Consider the following 22,224-nt stretch of genomic DNA (forward strand, 5'->3'; position numbering starts at 1 on the left):
TCTCTAGCCCTCCTGGTCTCTACAGTATTTTCATGAAAATGTGGGAATGCCCTTTACTAGTTCTTAAGAAAATGGTGTATTAGATTTTTAAGAGGCTTAGGAGCAGTCCTGGGAAGATTTTAGCTTCCTGTTGTTAGCTCCAGATTTTAAGAGGAAAATCCAAACTGGAAAAGAAATTGTGGGTTTTTTCAGCAGGGATGGAAACAAAATGACATCAGGATTGCCACAGCTCTTCTCTTTCACATTTGGAGTTGTAGTTCACGTTCCTCTCCTGTTTGTGCAACACTTCCCAAATGTTACTTTCTGTATGTTGGTACTGCAAACTGTCAGGTTCCTGTTTTTATTTAAATGAAGGGAACAGTTAATTGTCAGGTCTGCAGCTGCCAACAGAGAATGCTGATGTAAAATTAAAAAGGGGAAGGTGTTTGCTGGTAGGAATTAGGTAAAGGGCTGAGTAACTTTTTCTGCAGCCTTCCTTAAGAGGAATAAATACGGCTGAGCAGCTCCTGGGGACTAAAGATACCAGCAAAAGGATTAATCGTGTTCTTCATGAGCCTCTGCTTTTGTTCCAGGCACAGAAAGGGTCCTTTTCTATTTCCCTTCACGCTGCTTGTTGTGAAGGGAGAAGTGTTACAAAGACGTCTCTGTTAGTCCTCCAGCAGGCAGACATTAGTTTACAGAAACCCGAGGGGAAGCCATACATCTGGGAGGTTTGTAAACGCCTTCGAACCTCTGTTTGAAAAGCAATCTATTTAAAGCTCGTCTGGTGACTACTTTTAGCCGGGCGGCGAAAAGCCGCTTAGCGCGGCCGGGCTCTGCAGCCCTCGCTGCCGTCCGTGCAGCGGGGCCGCCGTGCCGGAGGAGCCGCTCCCGCCGTGCCAGCGCTCCGTGCCGGGCGGAGCCGCTCCCGGGGCCGGGAGGAGCCGGTGCCGCCGTGCCGGAGGGGCCGGGAGGAGCCGTTCCCCCCGTGCCGCCGCTCCGTGCCGGGAGGAGCCGCTCCCCCCGTGCCGCCGCTCCGGGCGCAGCGGGGCCGTGCGGTGCCAGCACTGCGTCAGCTCCACACCCCGTCAGCTGACCCGCTCCTGCAGCACCAGTGCAGCACCACTGCGGAGCCCGGGGAAGCCCATGGTTCCCTCCCTGGGCTGCAGGGCACTTCTCCCGCAGCTCTCCCCTCTTGGAATGCATAATTGATAATCCCAGCTGGAGAGATGGACAGTCAGCCGAGCAGTTGGAAGGATAAGGGTATTTATTCTTTCACCTTCTTTGCTTATTTTATTCCTTTGAGATGCCGCGGGTCGTTTTCAGCAAATGGTGTCTGTAGCATGTATTTATTTGATTGTGAAATGTAGCCGAAGGTGTGGAGTCTCTTTGTGCCACGTGCAGAATTAGAAAAGCTGCAGGCTAAAATGGGTAAAGAGGAGCAATGCAGAAGAATAAATACTTTATGTAGGTGAAATGGCTCGTGTGACACTGCAGATCTTTTCCAGTCCTACAGAGCATGTTAATGAAGGGCTTGTTTTGGTATGCACGGCACAAATACCAGCGTAGTCTCAGTTTAGTCCGTGCTGCTTGGAAATTTCGAGACTATTAATAATCTAACAATACTATCCATTAACTGTAAAACCCCACGTAATTTGCAGGTCATGTTTTAATATTTTTAAGAGGAGAAATTGCATGCAGACCACAGCAGGGTGGGGATATTTTCTCTAAAAATCTGTTTGAAACATACCCTTAATCCCATTTGCTTTGGATCTTTCATAATTCTGTCAAATTCTAGGTAAAACTGTGTCTGATTTTTCAGAATTTACAGCCATAATATTAAATTGTTTTAGGTAAATAAGTAGCTGACCTTAAATTAGTGTGGTGCTGACCTTTGTTCCTGTAAGCACCAATGGGAGATCTCCAGTGTAAATCTCTGTGGATCATTACATTAGTGCTCAGTGTGTTAGAGTTTAAGCCTTATTTGAATAAGTAATCTTCATACTTTACCAACAGGACAAGCTTTAAAAAAATTATCTCTGGATACTTAAATATATTTTAAAGGGCCCTGTCGTGCTTGGTGCTTGTGACATTTTCCTCTTTTTTTGGGAATTATTGCTCAAAATCTGGGGTTTTTTATGTTCTACTTGGACAAAATTGCCATTGCTCTGAAATCCCTAGAATGCTTTTCCAGAACCTAAATATATACCAAAAAAAGTCCTGAAGGACTTTTTTTGATCCCTTGCCTCTGCAAAATCAGGTTCTTAAGGTTTAATCTTTTATTAAAGGGCTGGAAAATATCAGGAGAAATATGATGCAGTGTTTAGTAATATATTGTTGTTGACATGTAAGTAATTTAAATGTTCAAGACTTCATACGTCAGGCCTGAAATTTGTGGAGATGGGGAAAAAAGAAAGGAAAGGAGAAAAAAAAAAAAAGAGGGCTGAGGTCAGAAGGTTTTGGTAAAAATTGGAAGGCAAGTTCCCTTTTTATGTCTTCAGGCCTAATTTTCAGGTTTCTTTTATAACCAGCCTGGCAGGGGTTGCTGATCTGAAAGCACATTTCCAATCCTGGAATTTGAGGCCTTGAGAATAATGGAGTCTGTTTTGGTTTAAAACCCCTGAATTTCCCATCCTGAGCAGAGATCAGGTCTAAAAGAAAATGGAAGCAGAAATGAAAGGTTTGGGGGAAGCAGAAGACCCTGGTTCTTCTCCTGTTGCAGCTGCTGTTGAAGCCTGGTTTAGAGGGGGTTTTTTGTTTAGAACCAAGATGAAGATACTGTGTTTCACATTCTTCCTTTCTTAGGTCAGGCTCCAGTAGCATGGAAAATGATGGGTAAAGTTCAGGGACTGATTGCACTATTCATCCAGCCCCAAAATAAATATAGAAGCAAATATTGCAACATGCTTCTTTCCATGCTAAAAAATTACTAAAAGAAATTTTAAATCTAAAACCAGAGAAGAGCAAAAAGTACAATTTATAGTTGGACTTTGCAGCTGAAACACTACTTCCGAATGAATATCATCTTAAATTTAGATTTGGTGAATGTGTTGTAGTTGAGGAACAAGCATAATGCAAGTGGTACAACCTTTGGCATTGATTAATATCTGTGGTATTGATCATCTAGAGATAGATAGGAGGAAACGGGTCTACCCTGGGAGCAGCATGATTTTAATTTTTAATGCTCTTGAAGATAGGCCCTATGGAGTAATTAGTACTAAAAGTAACATTTATTATTTAATTTTTAATGATTTCAAGGAATTGTCAGGTTTTAATGGCTGAATATTGATATGATGATATGGTGAACAGCACAGCTATACTTCCAGGTTATCCCAGCATTCTTTTCTAATTAATGAGCAGAAATCTATCTGAATTTTGGTTTAACTTAGTTAACTGATGCCAAAGATTGCATAGGCGGCAACCTTGAATAACTGGGGCTTTGGAATGGTTTTCCCAGTTGGTACATTGTGCACACATGCACGAGTATCTGGTCAAATAGAAATGAAAGGAAAACGTTGCTTTGGCTCATTAGGTAGTATTTGGGATTTTTTTTTGTTTTTTTTGAGAGTGTGGTAGTGTTTGCCTTGTTCTAGCATGTACTTGTGAGACCTGTATCACTTCTTTTGTGGGGTTGTGGTGCAGATGTGCCAAGCCTGAGCTGTGCGTGGTGCAGCCTTGTTCTGTGCCCTCTGGCACCCAGCTGGAGCCACCTGCCCATGGCTCTGCTGGATGTGCTGCTCCACGGGGATGCCTTTGCCTGGGACAGGGACAGCTCTGTTGGTGGCAGTCCCACGTGCTTGGCACCACTTGCAGTCCTGCTGTCACCACCCAGTTTCTCCAGCCAGGAGCTGGTGTTGTTCCTGGCTTGCAAGGAGACACTCAAGGACCAAACTGGCTTCTGACGCATCTGATGAGGGTAAATGGAGGCTGCAATTTTGTGGCCCAGTCTCTGCTCCTGTTAGGATGTTAACCAGGATTTTGAATAATAACCCTGGTGCAAGAAGCCTTGAAAACGTCAAAGCCCAGGCTCTGGTGGTGCTCGACACACCAACCACTGGATGGTTGATGGCTTCTCCTGGGGGTTGGGCAGTGTGGGGTCAGCACTCGGATTCTCTGCACAGAGATCAGTAGAAACCCTCAAGATCACATCCTGTGTGAATATGAAAGTGGAAAAGGCCTCTCTGAGCAATTTGTGGTTGTGGATTTTCTGCCCAGCAGCTTTTCCTGCTCGGTGACAGATGGGACATTCATTGTGCTGCAGCCGTGCCGAAAGCTGCCGCTTCTCAGCGCTGTGGCCCATTTCTCTATCGGCACAACGCTAGACTGAGCCATGAAAGGCTCTTCCCTGTGCCCCTCGCTGTTCCTAGGAGAACAGAAAGGATCCGCGCCTACCTCTCACGTCACAGAAAGGTTCCAGTGGAACAACGCCTGTAAATCGCACAGTGCTTTTTTCTCCCCTCCCCTTTGACACAGGCAGCCTTTCTTTGGCGCTGAAGCGCGGGGTCTGTTGGGCTGTAAATGCCGGCTAGAGGGGACTTGTTGGTTGTTCATTGTGCAGCCGCATTGCGAGGGCTCAGGCGCAGGCGGCCATTGGCGGCTCTGCCATGGCAGCGGGCGGAGGTTGCGTAGCTCCGACCTCCGAGCGCCCTCGCAGGAAGTGGAAAGCGCCGGGAGCGGAGCCGTGCCAGGGCTGGGTGCTCGCAGCACGCTCAAGATGGATGCCAAAACGGGTTAGTTCCTTTTTCCTGCTTTTCTGTGCTACACCTGAGCTCGGCTCGATCGTAGGTCTCGCTTTTAATTGCTCTTTCTTAAAAAAATAAAAACCGAACAAAAACCCCCCAAAAATCAAGATAAGGTTGCTTGGTTCAGGGGTTTTTATAAAGAGGTTTATCAGGTTGAATATATCAGACCGCTTGTTTTTGTCATTAAAACCCGATATGACTTGCTCAGTTTTAAGTTAAATATCTGAAAGGAAAAGGCTTTAAAAAATACAGCGCCAAAGCGATCGCAGCACTTGCTTTAAAAGCAAAATGTAACTGGATGAGTTGTGCATGTAAGGCACGGATGGTACAAGACTATTTTTAGACGTGCCAAGTGACAGTTCGTGCTTACCAAATGTAGGCAGCTGTTCTTGTTTTAGAATAGGCCTGCAAGACGTGCATTAATATTATTTATTTTATTATACTTCATATTGTGTAAAATGCAGCTCAGAACTGTTTCCATAAGGAAAGATGTTGCAGGGCTGTTGCTGAAAATGGGTTTGGGTTTTTTCTGTTTCTGGTTTTATTTTTAATCTGCTGTGAATATCTTGCATGTAAGTTAAAACCAGAAAGCTGCTTCTAGTAATGCTTTTAATCTTTTCCTGGCAAAATAAATGCAAATAACTTGTTTCTGATCAATTAGAGAATACAGATGAGTGGCTTCATCTGCTTTCCTGGACTGCAGAATTACAAAGCCGTTTTTCAGTGACTTAAACACCGAATTTCCTTTGAGGAATTTATGATGATACCAGATCCGTATGTCATTAAACCTCCGCTCGTTTGGTCCTTCTCCAAAGGGAGTGGAGATGAAATGAGGAAAAATGTTTTATGAGCAGCTTAACTGGTCCGGGAGCTCCTGGCGTGGGGATTTTTCTTATTGATTACCGAGAACAAAAGACTTGATGGTCGCTAAAGGCCGTTTGGCTTTTGCTGTGTGCTTTAATTCCAGCAATGCACCTTTGTTTCTGACATTCTGGAACTGTCACACAGATGAATTGCTCTTTTTACATTCCTTATAGCTGGAATAATGCATTAATGCATGGAATTAGTCATTTCCTATGAAGAAGCCACAGCTTTAAAGCTGTGCAGAGAGGAGGGAGCAGCTCTTTTACAGAGGTAAAGCTGTCTGCAGGCAGAGGAGCAGGGCTCATACTGAATGTGTCACCTGATACAGGGGCAGCACCAATTTCGAGTGCATGGATGCTCAAATTGCAGCATTTAAAAATAAACACAGTTTTAATACTTGCAGCAAATGCTCAAAAAAAAGAGGGCTGTTTTTATTTCTTTTAAAGATTCCTTACATGATTTAAGAGCACAAAATCCACTGGTTTTGGCCAGACTGGTTGTGAAGACCTCACCCAGGTGTTGAGGCTCCTTGCAGCTCAGTTTAGGTTTGCAGGTTTACAAGGATTCTTAGGTCAGTCACACCATTTTGTTGATGTTTAATGCAAGGTGTGCAGAGACAATAATCGATTCTTTTGTGTCTGGAAGCAAAGGAAAAACCGAAACAAAAAGTTAAATTTTGGGATTGCAACCCACACAACAGCAGATCTACAATGACTTGATTTTATTTGTTTGATTTTTACAAATATTCATGGAAGGTTGTGTTGCTTGGAGCCTGGGCTGCAGTGGCAGGAGGAGTTTGGATTGGAGGCGCTGGGAGAGCAGGAGCGTTGCCTCCGGGCAGTGCTGCTCTATCTCTGCCCCCATATGTTTGTGCAGTCACATGGTGGCAGCGCCAGGCCCTGCTCTGCCTGGCTCCTGCCTGCTGGGATGGCTTTGGCACAGCACAGGCAGCCAGGCTGGAAGAAAGGAGTGGGATGGATGGTGCTGGAAGGGTGAGGCTGTTCTTTCCACAGCACTTCTGGTCTGTGATAAACTGAAGGTGTTGGTGCAGCTGGAACCTGGCTCTGTCTGTGGGGCTGCAGGAAACTTCTGCTGAAATGTGAATTAAATATTGAGGTTAGATACTTTGCATTAGGGTGGGTTTAAGTTTCTGACCGTGGTTTTCATTTTCCTGCTATGCTGTATAGTTTCCATGTCAGAATAACTGGGAAGAACTTCAGCTCTTCTGAAAGTGTGGGAAAACACACCCCAGCCCCAGGGGCTTTGGCATGTTGTACCTACAAAAGGGTTACACAGACTTTGCCCTACACAGACTACCAGGTGTTGGATGTTGGAGCATGACTGTGTTTTCATCCTGCAAGAAATACTAGACAAATTCTACTTCTAAAAATGTTTTTACAGTCATCCAAATAATCTGTTCCAAGCTGTGATTAACTGCTTTACAGTTAATTTTGGTGACGTTTAGGATGAGGCAGGATTACTAAATGTGCAGTGCAATAGTGATAGGTTTCTGTAATTCATCTTGAACTCTGTCTCTACTCGGTTATTGCTGTTAACAGACAGATCTGCAGTGGGTGTGTTTGTGTTAAGCCATCACCTATCCCTTGTGCAAGGGTGTACTTTGCTCTGAACAGTGATGCTAAAAATGGCATAATATTGTGTTCTCTAATGAGGGTCACTTAAGGAAAACTAAACTTGGTTTGCAAATGAAGTCTTCTGCATTGGAGCACAGCAGATTTAGCCTGGATTGACATTTCAGGGAGAGTATTCCCTCTTGATGGCTCAGTCTGTCACCCATAATCAACATTATAAACTCCCATGGGAATGCTTCCATCAAAAGAAAACAAAATGAACTGTTAATGAGTCTTTGAGCAGTGCCTTTGCCTCTACCAGGCTTGGAAAGCTATAATGGTTTTGAGATCTGTTGGTGTCTTGTTATCTGTCCTCAGAGGGAATTGGAATCAATCTCTTCAGGGAGTGACCTCCACAAAATGCCCAACAATGAGAGGAAATGAAGCACAAACTGTGGTTCTGGTGCAGAACACAGCACAGGAGCTGAAGAGATGAATTCTGACATTGCTTAAGGGCAGCATTGTTTTAAAATTTAAACAATTGCATCTGGGTAATCCTAATAGCAGTAATCCAAATAATCTGAGGTCCAGAGCTGACCAGTACTAAATAACCTATTTCTAGTTGTGGTTTCAGCTCTGGTTTGACAGGGGTTTGCAAGCTCCACTCTTGGTGACTCTCAGCAGTCGAGTGAATAATGAAAAATTACTGCCTTGATATGAATGCCAAAGATGTCTTGTTCTAATTTCTTACCTCTTTTCCATTGTAGTTGTTGACCTCCTTTACTGGCGAGACATCAAGAAGACCGGGGTGGTGTTTGGAGCCAGCCTGTTCCTGCTGCTCTCATTAACAGTGTTCAGCATTGTCAGCGTCACAGCCTACATCGCCCTGGCCCTGCTCTCTGTCACCATCAGCTTTAGGATATACAAGGGAGTCATCCAGGCAATCCAGAAGTCTGATGAGGGCCACCCCTTCAGGTGAGACTTTTCTTTAAGCAGAACTGTGTTGTTTTGGAGAGCAGCAGTGCTGGTACTGCTAGAAGCAGTGGGTGACACATGCTGTTAAGATGTTGCATAATAACAAAAATAGACTGTGCAATGAAATATGTGTTCCCCACTTTCAGATTTTCTCAGGAGTCATACAGTAAATTCAGAAAAGGGACTGAGGCCTTGGTACAAGGGATGGAAAAATCAGAATAAATGTAGCAGGGTTTAAAGCATGACAAAAGGGTACTTTAATCTTTTTGAAACTTGCAAGACCTTAAAAATGTGTGGTTTAGTTTGTAGCTGTGCTCCCCACTTGCAAGGTCAGTGACAGGGTCCAGGTACCCACTGCTGCAGAGCTGCCTCCTAAGAGGAATCAAACCTTATTAATCTGTGTTGGAGGACTTACAGGAGTGTGTGTTTCCTGTTTCCCTGCCAGCCCTGTCCCACTCTGCCCAGCCTTGCATCTCCCTGTTATTAGTGAGTGAAATGGCTCAGTCTCCTCTTGCAATTTTCACAAAGTCCTGTTTGCCCCTCTATCTACAGCCCTCTTACTAATTTGGTGGTGTTCCCATCTTCTGTAAGGCAAAGCAAAATGTAGGCTTCCCTCCATTCCTCCCAGACCATGTGCAGTGGCTCCTTTTCCAGTGGAAGCCAGTCTGGGGGACAAAATTCTGGGGAAAAGCCCCTCCCATTAGGGTGAATATTCCCAGCTGAAATCTTACTTACTTCTCATATCTAAACAACAATTTCAAGCTTTTTTCTTAGCAAGAACAAGCAGAACTTGTGCTACCTGTGCTCTTTCTGCAGTCTTTTTCTATAAATATTGATATTCCTGTGTAGCTTCCAGACTCTCATCCAGCATATCTGGTTGCTTACTTTTTTCTGTATAGCTTCTCCACAAGAAGGATATTTTTACTTGAAAAATCCTGTGAGAAGAAATGGATTTTTGGTGCAGGTGCTGAATATCCTGTGGATGAGCTGGGGAGGGTGAGCAGATGGAAGCCAAGGGTGGATGGCAGAATGTAGCCTTGAAATGGCCACTTGCTGCAGTTACCATATGAAATATTTTCATTTGTCTTGGACTTGCCACAAGGTCATGTTTAGCTTTGCCTTAAATGACATACATGGGAGCATTGTGCAATTTTCATATTAAAAAATCCCCCAACAAAACCATCCTAAAGCAGAATCCCCTAAACAAAAGTTTAACAAGTGTAAAATGAGCTCCATTTTACAGATGTGCTGCATTAGTCCTTCTGCCTGCAGCGTGCACATTAGATAAATAATTTATACTTTGTTTAAAGACTCCAAATTGCCACAGCCACTGCAACTGCAGATAAGTGACAGTGGAGTGGAAAGAGCATATAACCAGATAGGGTTTATATCTTTTATGTAAAAGAACTGCTCTCACTAGCTGTAAGAATTATTTCTAGCAAATGAGAAATTTAGCTCATTTTGCTGTGCTACAGTGTGTTACAGCTTGATGGTAATTCCACAAGGGCCTTCCAGAGATGGGTATGTTCCTTTGTAGGATTTTTCCCCATCTTGTTTTAGCCTGCCTCTTTTTTGCCTGGTGCAGGTGACTGAGTAAATAGCAGTGAGAAAAAACTGGGTGGCTAAGAATAACTTAGGTTAGTTGTGTTTGTCCTTTCAGCATTCCTCACAGTGTGAGGTTTGTTTCTCCATAGCACAAAAAGGAGGTTCTATCTAACACACAGAGCAGGTTTGCAGCACTTTGACACTGAGGTTTCCTGGCTGTGTCCTGCAGGGCTTACCTGGACTCGGATGTGGCCGTGTCAGAGGAGCTCATCCAGAAGTACAGCAACGTCGTGCTGGGCCATGTCAACGGCACCGTCCGCGAGCTGCGGCGCCTCTTCCTCGTCGATGACCTGGTGGATTCCCTCAAGGTGAGTTTGCCTCTGTGAGGGCATTGCTGCTGACCCAGGCTGGCAAAGCCTCCTGCTCCTTGCAGGATGAACAGTGCCTCTGCTTAAGTAAATAACTGGGTGGAGTTTGCTCTTGGTGGTGTTCGGCGCAGGCTGGGTATCGAGTGCTGCCTGCTGTGGTGGGGTGGCTGTGAAGGATAACTTGATCTATATGGAAAGCAGAAATGAGCTGTGGCTGCCTCAGCTCCCTGTTCTGACTCCTTGCTGGTGCCTCTCACAGCAGGAATCTCCTAAAAAAACAAGCCATGCTGCAGTCTGGGCATTGGGGCTGTGTCGCCGATGTGTGTGTGTGTGTGTGTGTCTCTCTGCAAAACCTGGCTCTGGCCTAGATTGTCCCAGCCTGCTTTGGAGTTGATTTTCTGTTTGTGTTTAGTGCACAGCTCCCTGTCTTTAAACATTCCACTTTCTGCTGGAATGGTGAGGACTTGAGTGATGCCCTTGGGTTACTGGGAAGGTGGACACTTGTTCCAGCCCCTGGATTTGGGAGTGAAAACTGCTGGTTTTAGTGATGGGGGTTACTGAAATGGGGATTGCAAATTACCCAGTGTGAGCAGTGCTGTGTAACAGCTGGAGTCCATCCATGTAGAATTTAATGGGATTGGCAGAGCACAACTGACTGAAGAATGGTAATAAATTAAACAAAATGTAACCAAAAAAAAAAAAACCCAACCCCAAAAAAACCCCTCCAAAAGAAAAGAATTGACTGAAAACCCTTCAGTTTTGTTCTGGGAAAATTGTATTCTCTTCTTTCAAGCTTTAATAGCCTTTCTTTGTTTTTGGAACTGGTGTTTCCTTTACCTAGTGCAGTGTGTTGTGCACTTCTTTTTCAGTTTGTTTAATCTTCTTGAAAAAACTTGCATTTATCCTGCAGTAAATCCCCTTACTTAGTGCTTTGTAAAGTCCTTTTGAGTTGTTGTGGAGTTGGGGGAGGGGTTCCTTGTGAAACTGGGGAAAACCAGGCAGGCTGTCCAAGCCTTTGTTGTAACTGTGCAATAGAAACCTGCAGGCAGATCTTGGAATCTTACCCAGAGTTTGCAGATCCAGTTTCTCATTGTGCTCGAAGTTAAACACAGTTTGTGCCAGAAAAGCTGCACCTGATGCCCTGCAAGGCTCCTGCAGTGAGGTGGCTCCCTCTGGAAGCAAGAGGAGGTGTAAGGAGGCTCTGCTGCTCCTGGGACACGTTTCTTTTCTCAGGAGGGAGAGAGGAGGAGCAGTATTGGCCTGGGCTTGTGCAGTAATCTCCCTGCTCCTGAAGGGCTTTGCAGGAAAAGCCTTTTGAGGAGCTGGTTGTGCATTCTTTTCTGCACAGCCATTTCTGTTTTTTGAGACATGATCAATAGTGCTGCTGCCAAAGTCCTGTTTGGATCTGATTATCCACAGCCCAGAAAAACCCAGAATCACAAGGTCACTTGTGTTTCTGATCAAGCCCTTTGTGGTCCATGCCTTGGTCTGAGTTAGGAGATTTCTCACACCCTTTGTGTAGGGATCCCAACCCCTTGCAGCAAAGGAGAAGGAAGCAGAGAGAAGCCAGCTGCTGTTCCAGTGAACACTGGTCTGAAAACAAGGCCTTCTGGAGGAATTATGTTAGAAGCAGAGTTAATTCCAGCCACAATGTCTTCAAGGCACTCTAATCACTTAAAATACTACAGTCCATAGGAAAGATGTGTTTATTCAGCTGAACTAATTCATTTCCCCTCTCTCCTTCTGACATTTAAAGTGTTTTATGTAGGTTAATTAGTCTAATTTATGGTAGCTGGAAACAACCCTTTATCAGAAACCAGTGAATGTCAGGACAGTTCACAAGCACACGTTACTGATTTTGAAGAGTTTGTGCTCGAGGAGAACACTGGGATTCCAGGGTCTTATGTAATATAATGGCCCTGGTTTCAAAAATAAAAATATCTTGGCTTGTGTAGTTTAAACATCTTCACTGTAGGAAACCACATGTTTATGTATAATTCAAGTTACAGAGCTCTAATGTAGAACGTGTCTGCAGGTCAGTTCATTGTGTGTAATAGTTCTGACTGTAAAATCTGTCTTGTTAAGATTTTTTTCTTCTTTATTAAACAATGCTTCAGTCAGGGAAGTCTTAAAATGGACTCTAAATATTTATGCAGCACAAGGAGAAATTCCTCACAGCTCTCGAGGAGTAACTGCAGAGGAGCCCTTGCCAGAGCCCCAGGAGAAGCTGCATTTTGTCCTGGTAAAGGCTGTGCTGGCACTGGGCACTGCTGCTCATGCTCAGCTGAGGCTTTGAGCAGCAGAGCTCTGTGTTCTCAGTATTCTGTAGCAAAGGAGGGCATGGGGCACTTCTGGATTTGCCCATTTTGGCTGGCAAAGGTGGCTTCAGTCCATCAGCCACCCAGGCCTTTCACTCATGTGCAGGTCCTTGGAAGGACCAAGCCTGGGTCCTGGGCTGCCTTCTGCTTTCTTTTTCTTGTCTTAGAGCTTTATTTAGAGGTGTTTCAGGGAAGGGTTTTTGTGTTTGTAAAGGTCTCTGAGGTGTGTTTCAGGTAAGCTTTGTTGTGTCTGTGAGGGTCTCTGGGTTTGCACAGTTTATAAGAAAAAGAAAATAGAGACCAGTAAGGAAATGTGGAGTTGAGATGGACTCCAGGCTGGATAATCCTGGGAGAGCTGCTGGAGGTGTCAGAGGAGTGCAGAGGGAGGAGCTGTGGGATCAGAGTCCCTCTCCCCTCCAGTACTGTAAGTGTAGGAGGTTAAAACCCACACATGCAGCAGTTCGTGGTTCTGCCCTGATGCTGCCCTGGTCTGACTTTGGGTGGAGAGAAGCTTGTGTAGTCAACTGGATTTTGCTCTTTCTTGAACCATAAATTCAATGCTCACTAAAATAAATAATTGATAGTTCTGATAATTATTGGACTTTGGGATTGATTTGTGTCTCGTTACCCCTGTGCTTATGTACACTCCCATTTTCTGCCCTGAGCAGAGTCATCAGCAGTGTCCTGGCTGCTGAGCTGGCTGGGTGGTGCTGAGCTTCAGGAATTGTGTCCATGGGGAGCAGGTCAGGGATAGCTGTTGGGCTGCAGGAGAGCCACTGCAAACCATCCCACCCTCGGGGGCTCTTTGCCCAGTGCAAGCTGTGCCTTCCTTCCCTCTCTGGTGGATGTGCTGCATGTGTTTGCTCCAGTAAAACATGCCTGGTGCAGAGATCAGCTCCAGGCTCACCCTGGCATTGCAGGGCACAACTGGGCCAGGGTTTGAATCAATCATGAGGGAGTTCAGCAAATCTGCTTGATTTTTCCTTGAGAAACCTGCCAGAATCCCTCAACTACTAGATATGGTACAGCCCCTCTGGGGGTTAACTTTGTGCCCCTCTGGGGGTTAACTTTGTGCCCCTCTGGGGGTTAACTTTGTGCCCCTCTGGGGGTTAACTTTGTGCTCCTTCCTGGTGCTGCTCAGAAGTGCTGACAGATAAAGAACTGCATCACTTGCAGTTAATGCACCTGAATTATAGACCAGTTTTGAGTGAAGCTCTTGAAATCAACGTGGTTTTGTTGCAGGGTTCATGGAATTAAACTTGTATTGACTATCAGTGCCCTTGATAGTGGTGGCTGGCTGTTGATTTTGTTTGGTTTGGATATTTTACATCTTTTGATAAGCTAAAATTGGATGTTGGGATATGTAAGTTCAGAGTAGCTTGGCTGCAGGCCAGTTACCAGGGTCCTGGCCCACACCCACACTCCTGCAACCCTGCCTTGTTTTCCTTGCCAGCACTTTGTGCCCATCCTTTCCTTGGGTGTAGCTCCTGCTGATGGGCAAGTTTCCATCTTGGGGTGTTCACTGTGCCCAGCTCTGCCCTCCCTGGTGCCAGTGCCAGCCCTCTCATGCTGTCTGTCCAGGGTTCTGCTGCAGAACAGCCCCACATGTGCTGAGCTGACCAGGGCTGGGGGTCTCTGCTCTGTGCAGAGCAAGGAATAAACTCTGGGGAAGCTGCTGCTCCTGGCTGCTGCTCAGCTCCTCAGCACTCCTGCAACTCTAGAAGAAAGGGCTGATTTTCCTCAGGAGGAATCCTACCCCGAAATAGAGCTGGCAGCCCTGGGTCCCCTCCCCCTGCTATAGGTCAGAGGTGTGCCTGGGACACTCCACCTGGCACTGAGTGTGGGCAGACCTTTGTGTGGAGCTGGGAGCCTGTGTCCCATCAGGAGCTGCACAAATGCTGTCAGCAGGGAGGGAGAATGGGGCTGAGATAGGGAGCCAGCAGTGGTGGCAGTGTGGGCCTTTAGGGATGTCTTTGCTTCTGAGCTTGGCTCTGACCTGGAGCCAGCTTCCATGTTAGAGCACTTTTCACTCCTCTTGTCCCTAAATTTTTTTTACATCCAAAGTGCCTTTGGGTTTTTTGAAGGAGAACAGGTAAATCAAGCCCACCCTACCCTGTTACCTTCCAGACAGGCTTTTCCTAATGTGCCAGAGCATGGCTGGGTATGTGGGTGGACACTTGGGTGGGTGACACACAGGTGTGATCTCCTTTCTCTCTGGCTCTGTCATGCAGCAGCCCTTTGGCCTCTCTTAGCCTGGCCTGTCCCCTCTCTGGAGGATGGGAGGAGGCAGGAGCTGTTTGCCTGTGGTTCCTCCTCATGGAGTTGGCAGTGCCCAGGGAAGGCGCAGGGCAGTGTTTGGGCGCGGGGCAGTGTTTGGGCGCGGGGCAGTGTTTGGGCACGGGGCAGTGTTTGGGCGCGGGGCAGTGTTTGGGCGCGGGGCAGTGTTTGGGCGCGGGGCAGTGTTTGGGCGCGGGGCAGTGTTTGGGCGCGGGGCAGTGTTTGGGCGCGGGGCAGTGTTTGGGCGCGGGGCAGTGTTTGGGCGCGGGGCAGTGTTTGGGCGCGGGGCAGTGTTTGGGCACGGGGCAGTGTTTGGGCACAGGGCAGTGTTTGGGCGCTGCTGACTCGGGCTGAATTCAGCCCCGTGACTGCACACAGGAGGCCCCATATCCCATTACTGCATCCTTGGGCCCTCTCATCAGCCAGCTCTGGTTTCAGGAGCTGCACAGGGCTGAAGTGCAGTGCACTTTGGGGCTGTTTGCATGGGTATTTGTGTGTGCAGCAAATGGGATGTCCTGGGCACAGAGTGGTGCTGATGGGCTCTCTTTCCCTTGCAGTTCGCAGTGTTGATGTGGGTGTTCACTTACGTTGGTGCCTTGTTCAATGGTCTGACATTACTGATCCTGGGTAAGTGTTTGACTTGTGTTACACACCTGGCACACCAAATAACCCTGGGGAGGCAGTGGGGTCTGGTCACTGGGAGGCTGATCCTGTAGCCTTAAGATGTTGCACTTCTAAGTTCCTTTTTTTGGATAATACAACAGAACAGGTAATTTTGAGTTGTGTTGTTGAATTCCTTGAGATTGCTCATTTCCAGACATTCCATGGTTTATAGGCAGGTTTGTTGTGCTTGTCCCTGTCAGGCTTAGCCTGCCCTGAATGTCATTGCTGTGCTGGGACTTACGAGGTGCAAGATCTGCTGTGGTTGTGTCCCACTGCAGGATTTAATTTCTTATATCCCAGAGCAGGCTGGCTTTCAGGTGTCAGAACCAACTGATGCCTGAGCAGCCTTTGGGAGGAATTTGCATGACCCACTGTGAAAAAGTGACCTGTGACCAGACTTAACTGTACTGTTGGTGAGATCTGGAGAACAGCTCAGGCTCTCCTTAGTAGGGATTATTGAATTTTCTGGCCAACAATTGGTGCATGGGGCTTAATTGTTCATTTTTCTTGGACCTTTTTGCAAGACATATCAAGGTGTGGAAACCAGTCCTTGTTCTGCCTGAACACCATCCCTGTTGTCAATATTTATACATTTGATGTGCTCTTTTCCAGCTTTGATTTCGCTCTTCAGCGTTCCTGTTATTTATGAGAGACATCAGGTGAGTGTTTAATAGAATTCATTAAATGTTTCATAAAATCAGCTTAAATCAAAACCAGAAACAAATAATTAACATTAATTTCAGTCTTCTGAAATATTTAAAGCCTTTAAAATAGGCCTTTACCCAGGAACCAGGGCCAGGGAGCACTAGTTCAGTTTGAAGTTCAGACTGTGCATGCTTTCCCTTTTCCTTCTTGGTGGAAGAAGAGGTTTCCCCAGCAAACAGTTCTGGAAAAGGCCTGATGAACTTGGAGGCCTTTTCTACTGGTCCAGCTTTGGTCGGGACTGGAGCAACACTGGCGTGGTGTGTTAATCCTGCTGTACCTTTTGGGGTTGGTATTCAGGATTGGTTTCCCAAAGCTCTGTGGAATTTGTAGCCCTGGCAAAAACAGGAGGTGGGAGCTGCTTGGCCCAGTCCAAGGCTGCTCTTGGGGAGAGACTCCCATGTAAAAGGAGTAGGGAGGAAGGAGCCAAAATAAAATACTTGTGATTAAATTATGGCCCGGGCTGTCTTGGGCAGGTCACTGCACAGGAGGGGGGAGCCAGCTCTGGCTTAGCCCTGCGTCTCCCCTTTCAACAACAAGGCAGCTGTGGGGGCAGGAGCAGATGGCAGAGCCTCATGGGGTCCTGCCCAGGCTCCTCCTCCACAGGGAAAGGGGCCCTGGAGCCCCAGGGCAGGAGCAGGGACAGTGTGTGGGGCTTAACCCGAGCTGCTCAATCCTCTGGCTGGGCTGCAGCCTAAGCTGGTTACCCAGCCTGGCCCAGCTAAGCAGCTTTGCTGCTCTGTGGGGCCCACAGGGGCCCAGCCCTGCACCCACAGAGTGCTGTGGGACTCAGCCAGGCTGCAAAGGAGGAGCTGAGCTGTAACTTCTTTCTGCTTCAATTCCAGGCCCAAATCGACCATTACCTGGGACTTGTGAACAAGAATGTCAAAGATGCCATGGCAAAGTGAGTTGGTTTGGGTTTATTTATTTTCCTTAGTACTGATAACAGTTCCTGGCACACGTGGCACTCCTGTCTAGGACTAACGTGTTCTTCCATGGGCCAGGCCAAGGAGGGAAAAGGTCTCAGACTCTGGACTGGTTAGGAAATGAGCTCCTTTATTGCTGATGCTGTATTGAAATGAGCCTCTATTATTTCTAATAGAAATTGGTGTATGTGAACCCATTAGTGATAGCTGAGCCCCTCAGCAGGTGCAGCTGAGGTGGGGAATGAGAAGTTCAGCAGTGTCATTGGGCTCTGAGTACAAAGCTGTGTTGTGAGGGTTCTTTTCACATGCTGTTGTTTGTAAGATTCTGTTTAACCTCTCCTTTTTTGTTACTCAAACTTAGCTTTTGTCTATTTTTTTTTCCTCTTGCAGGATCCAAGCAAAGATCCCTGGGTTGAAGCGCAAAACTGAATAAAATAAACCTGAAGCAACTTATCAATAGGAAAGAAAGTTCATCTTTTAAGGGGGAAAAATACTCATTGGATTTACATGGGGAGGGTCAGGGAATAGCAAACCCCTTGACATTGCAGTGCAATTTCACAGATCTTTATTTTTTAGCAACGCAGTGTTTGAGGAAAAATAACTGTTTTGACTGCCATGTGTTTCATCATCTTTAAGTATTGTAAGCTGCTATGTATGGATCTAAAACTAATCATCTTTCCTTATCCTGTGTGCAGCACTGGCTAATACAAACGACTGAGACAGCTGTACATTTGCTTCAGCAGAGGTAGTTCCTGCTGCGTGCCGGAGGTGTAGAGCAGGTGGGGCAGAGGAGAACACTTCCCAGTTTGTGCACTGTGTATGGTCTGTGTAGATTGATGCAGATTTTCTAAAATGAGATGTTTTAGAAGAATATACCAGTTTAGCAAGTTTTGAAAAATCTTGCCTTTTTGGTATGAGTATAGCTGTATTGTGATTTTGTTTTATCAATTGCCTATATATATATATATATATATATGTGTTTCACAAAGCTTAGATCTTTCAGCTGCTCCACAGTGCTTTGTACTTCAGAGAACTGACTGAGGCCTGGACGAGCTCCAGAGCACACAAGCTTGAGAAACTAAAAAGTCTCTGTAAACACTGGCATCTGTTGGAAACAACAAAAGAGAAATGAACAAAGAACCTCCACACAGAGTAAAAGAAACTTACAGCATACACTTTGTTGCACAAACGTACAGTAGTTGATCTTGAGCAAATAATTCTCCAGCTTTCAGACTCTGATAATCTGTGGACCGAGTATCTAATGCTGCAAATGTTGTTTGGAAACTTAAAGCCCTGTCCTGTTATGCAAGAAAATGATAAGTGAAAATTTATACACTTGCAGTTTGAGCTGTACTGAACTAAGTCTGTGGAATGCATTGTGAAATGTAAAAAAATCCCAACAAAAAAGGAAAAAAAAACCAACCCCAAAACCCCAAGTATCAATAAAGCTTATAGACATAAAATGATACCAGTATTTGGCTTTTTTGAGGCAAGTTTAATATATTTGTGTTTATTTGAAGTTCCTTGTGATAAATTTCCATTGTCCATGGTGGTGGCAGTAGTGTCCGAGTAGAGCGCGGTGCAGGGTGCGTTTGTCACGGTCCCTTTTCTTCCTCTGCAGCCTGAAGGAGCTGCTCAGGGCCACCTCCAGTGTCCCAGGGAGCTCTGGAAGGGTGGTGGGCTCTTGGAGTTTTGAGACAGGAATGCTTGATGCCATTTTCAAGTTTGAAGGAAATAAGAAGTCCCAATAATTTTTCCAGGTCAACGTGTTGATTCTGATTTAAGAGCTGGACATTGACAACTTGTGTACAAATTTATTTGAGATGCAGATTTTAACTGGATGGCATCCTGACCATTGAAAAATAGAAATTCATGCATTAATATTTCATTTTACAGTAAAATACAGCATTACTTCAGAGCATTTTATACAGGAAGCCAGACCATAGAAACATAGAAACCGTAGGTAAGTGTTTTCCTGACAGACACTATTGCTTGGAGATATTTCTCACATCACTGTTGGTTAATTCATTCTGCCACACAACTGGTTTTATTTGGGATACAATCAACATGGAAGGAAGGCAAACATGAGTGGTTACAGGCAGAGGTGCTCACTGCTGGCACCACCTGACAGAACAGGATTTGATCCCGAAGGTTTCTTTGAAAAAAAGACTGCATAGGGACTCGTACTGTGTATCTGACAAACTGCTCTGCTGTATAGTAATATAAGGCATTAATAAATTCAATTGTAAAAAAAAAGGTGATTCTTTGAGGTTGCTGAAGCACTTTGTGTGTTAAACAGACAGGAATCCACTCCTTTAATGGGATGTTTTTGCTACTTTTCTGTGCAGTGGGCAGCAGAAACGGACTGGCAGGAAGGTTCCAGAGTTCAAAATCCTATTGTCCTGAACTGGGACTAAAGCACTATTGCTTTTCAGAGACTAAATGTAAGTCTAAATGTTTTATTTTGGCCTTTATTTCTTTTAATTAAGAAAGGTAATTTCAAAGTATGGATGTTGTTCCATGCCCAGAATCTTGAATAGCAAAATACGTATTTAAGATATTTCTTTTTAAACTTTCTCCAGTTCCACACTCCCTTGAGTTTTTGTTTTTGACAAAATGTTCTAACAAATAATGAAGAGTTTGAGTTGCCTTTTAGGAGTATCTGTCCATGGTTCCACTTTTCCATGGAGGCAGCTCTCCTTTGATCTCAGCTGTCCCCCAGGCCAGGACAGGGGGCTCTGTGGGGTGAGGGAGAAGCAGGGAGAGGAAGAGGAGCCCAGAGTCAGCCATGATGAGCTTTTCCCAAAAAAAAACCCCTGCATTTCCTGGTACCAGAGGATTTAAGTTTTACTTACAAGCAGCGTGGACTGGCTGGAGGGCACACAGAGCCCTGCTATAGGGACATTCTAGGGATTGATGGAGGCTTTCCCACCAGGCCAAGATTCTGGCTGGCCACTGCCTGTAGGAGTGTAAAGCACATTTTCCCAGAAAGGGGGAGCATGCAGGAACACTTGGGGAATGACTCCCTCAATCTTGGTGTTCAAATGTCTTGAACCAAGTCTGTCCAAGCCCTCTCCTCTCACTCACTGTTGGCGTTCAGCTTGCACTGCTGGCTGCAGGAGCAGCTGCCCAGGAGCTGGAATGCCTCACTTTGGCCTTCTGACAGCACGGAAACAGTGGGGAATTCACTTGTGAAGGTATTAAAAACCCAAAGCAGAAAACAGGGATCGTGTAAGTACCCAGCTGGAAAAGGTGAGAATGGTTTAGCCCTCCTGGGTGAGAGTCATAGCACCGTGTGTGGAAAGCAGGTGGGGGGAGGCAAGGCTGCAGCCCAAACTACTAGAAAATTATTCCAAGGCACTTCATGGATAGAAAATTCTGCCAAATATATATATTTAAAAATAAAATGGACTTAAAAAAAAGGGATACTTTGCTCCTTCAATTAATGAAAGCTGAAGGGTTACCTCCCCCCTCCCCAGCCTGCTCATTAAATGCTCCCAGCTTTACTGAGTGCACCAAATTAAAACCCACCCACTTTTTGAACTTTGTTCAAGCCACAAATTTGGAAATTAAAGGGCCCAGCATTTTGTCAGCATTTTCTCCCTTTTCAGACATGGTTTGAAAAACACAGTATTAGGCAAAAGCAGCTTTGTGAGTGAACCGTTCATCCCTTTGGGATCCCCAGGTTACCCTTCAAACCTCAGCTTCCTTCGCAAGGGTGTCGGGCTTTCCAAGGCCAGCTCCCATTCCCTTTTGGTAAGTTGGGATGAGTGATCTGGAAATGTCAGCCTGCAGCAGGGCTGGGATTCCTGCAGCCAGGGGGGCATTCCTGGCTGTCCTGGCCAGCACAGCCCTCGCTGGGGCAGGACAGCAGCAGCCAGAGGCTCCTCAGAGGCAGCGCCACACAAACACACTGGGGAGACAGGAGGGACAGCAGGGATTGGCCTTGGGCACGGCCCAGTGAGAGAGGAGCAGAAAATAAACACATTGGGTGTGTGAAGTACAGACTGTGTGTGTGTGTGTGTGTGTGTGTGTGTGTGTGTGTGTGTGTGTGTGTGAAATACAGTCTGTGCACAGTTGCTCTGTCTGCAGTCTGCAATGTGAGCACTATGTGTTGTACGTGCATTGTGTGCACAGTTTACGTGCCTGTGTATGACTGTATGTGTGTGCACACTCTGTCTGTGTTTGTGTGTGTGTGTGCCTGTATGTGCTCTGCCTGTGCTCTGTGGGCAGTGTCTGCACTGTGTGTGTCCGTGTGTATGCACTGTGTGTCTAAGTATATGTGCTGTGCCTGTGTGTGTGCACTGTGTGCACCCATGTCTGCTGCATGAGCACACTGTGTGTCTGTGTGTGTGCACATGTACCATGTGTGCACACTGCATTTGTGTGTTGGATGTGTCTGTGTGGGTCATGTTAGTGTGGCTGTGGTGTGTGTGCACAGCCGTGGGGCTGTGTCCCTTTCTGTGTGTGTGTGTGCCTGGTTCTCAGTGTCCCTGTGTGTGTGTGTCCCAGCCCCAGCCCGTTACCTGCAGTCGTCCCCTCCGGTGCTCACCACGAACTTGTCGTCGTGCGAGAAGCGGATGTTGGTGACGTGCGCCGAGTGCCCAAAGTACCGCTTGTGTTTGGCCTGTGGGACAGGAGAGCAGCTCAGGGCTGGCACCAGGCCAGGCTCTGTGCCCACAGCCATGCTGAGCCCAAGGCCTCTTCACTCCCTGGGAGCTGCCTGTGCATGGACCATGCTGTGAGTGCTGTAAGAGCCTCCTGAGGATGGACCCTGCTGGTTGGGGGCTGTAACACTGAGTGCTGAGGGGCCTGGGAAAAGCAAAAGCTGCTGAGGTGAAAATAAAACAGGCACTTACAAATTTCTCCGTGCATGGGAAGTCAAACAGCTTGACCAGCCCAAAGTCATCTCCTGTCACTATGTTCAGGCCAGCGTGGGTCACACAGGCACAGTTGACATCGGCTTTGTCTGCATTTCGTGGCCAGATCCCAATGACTTCATCTCCAAGAATGCTGTTCCAAAATCAAGGTAAATAAAATGCATTAGACCATAAGACTTAACTTGCTGCTGCTCTTCCACAGGGGGCTGAGCCAACACAGGTTAGTAATAAAAAATTGCCACATTTAAAATAAAATTGTCCCTTCTAAATGATTGCCCTGAGCTCATCATGGAGACCACCACACTAATACATCATTTTTATGTGATACTTAAGCAATCTCTATCCATTAATCCTTAGGTTTATGTCCCATGAAACCACTGGCATCATCCTACACCAGCACCTTGTGCAGCTCTG

At 46.1% G+C, this 22,224-nt stretch overlaps 2 protein-coding genes and 1 long non-coding RNA gene across 14 annotated transcripts in view; 1 reads left to right on the plus strand and 2 right to left on the minus strand.

The window, feature by feature from the left end:
- The window catches only part of RTN4 (reticulon 4), a 41,068-nt gene extending 22,672 nt beyond the window's left edge, over positions 1-18,396 (plus strand). For 3 of the 5 annotated variants that reach the window (XM_071449319.1, XM_071449237.1, XM_071449408.1), the window contains 6 exons: positions 7,924-8,131; positions 9,906-10,044; positions 15,197-15,266; positions 15,915-15,961; positions 16,850-16,908; positions 17,321-18,396. In XM_071449319.1, coding sequence (XP_071305420.1) covers positions 7,924-8,131; positions 9,906-10,044; positions 15,197-15,266; positions 15,915-15,961; positions 16,850-16,908; positions 17,321-17,363 — 566 coding nt within the window. In that variant the 3' untranslated portion in view covers positions 17,364-18,396. Of the gene's footprint in view, positions 1-1,006; positions 1,243-4,569; positions 4,710-7,923; positions 8,132-9,905; positions 10,045-15,196; positions 15,267-15,914; positions 15,962-16,849; positions 16,909-17,320 lie in introns of those variants that run through there. The other 2 variants (XM_071449482.1, XM_071449563.1) reach the window with 2 other exon arrangements.
- LOC139601203 (uncharacterized) lies at positions 1,229-4,438 on the minus strand. Its single transcript, XR_011682849.1, has 2 exons — positions 4,372-4,438; positions 1,229-1,401 (listed from the first exon to the last, which is right to left on the minus strand). It is a non-coding gene; the product is annotated as an uncharacterized lncRNA (long non-coding RNA).
- The window catches only part of EML6 (EMAP like 6), a 97,274-nt gene continuing 93,143 nt past the window's right edge, over positions 18,094-22,224 (minus strand). For all 8 annotated transcript variants that reach the window (XM_071448714.1, XM_071448792.1, XM_071449113.1 and 5 more), the window contains 3 exons: positions 21,790-21,943; positions 21,457-21,557; positions 18,094-20,843 (listed from right to left, as the gene is read on the minus strand). In XM_071448714.1, coding sequence (XP_071304815.1) covers positions 20,819-20,843; positions 21,457-21,557; positions 21,790-21,943 — 280 coding nt within the window. In that variant the 3' untranslated portion in view covers positions 18,094-20,818. The remainder of the gene's footprint in view (positions 20,844-21,456; positions 21,558-21,789; positions 21,944-22,224) is intronic.

This window comes from Agelaius tricolor, unplaced genomic scaffold (assembly GCF_023055355.1).
Source record: "Agelaius tricolor isolate 1412-34295 unplaced genomic scaffold, bAgeTri1.0.p SCAF_1, whole genome shotgun sequence".
NCBI classification, from domain to species: Eukaryota; Metazoa; Chordata; class Aves; order Passeriformes; family Icteridae; genus Agelaius; species Agelaius tricolor.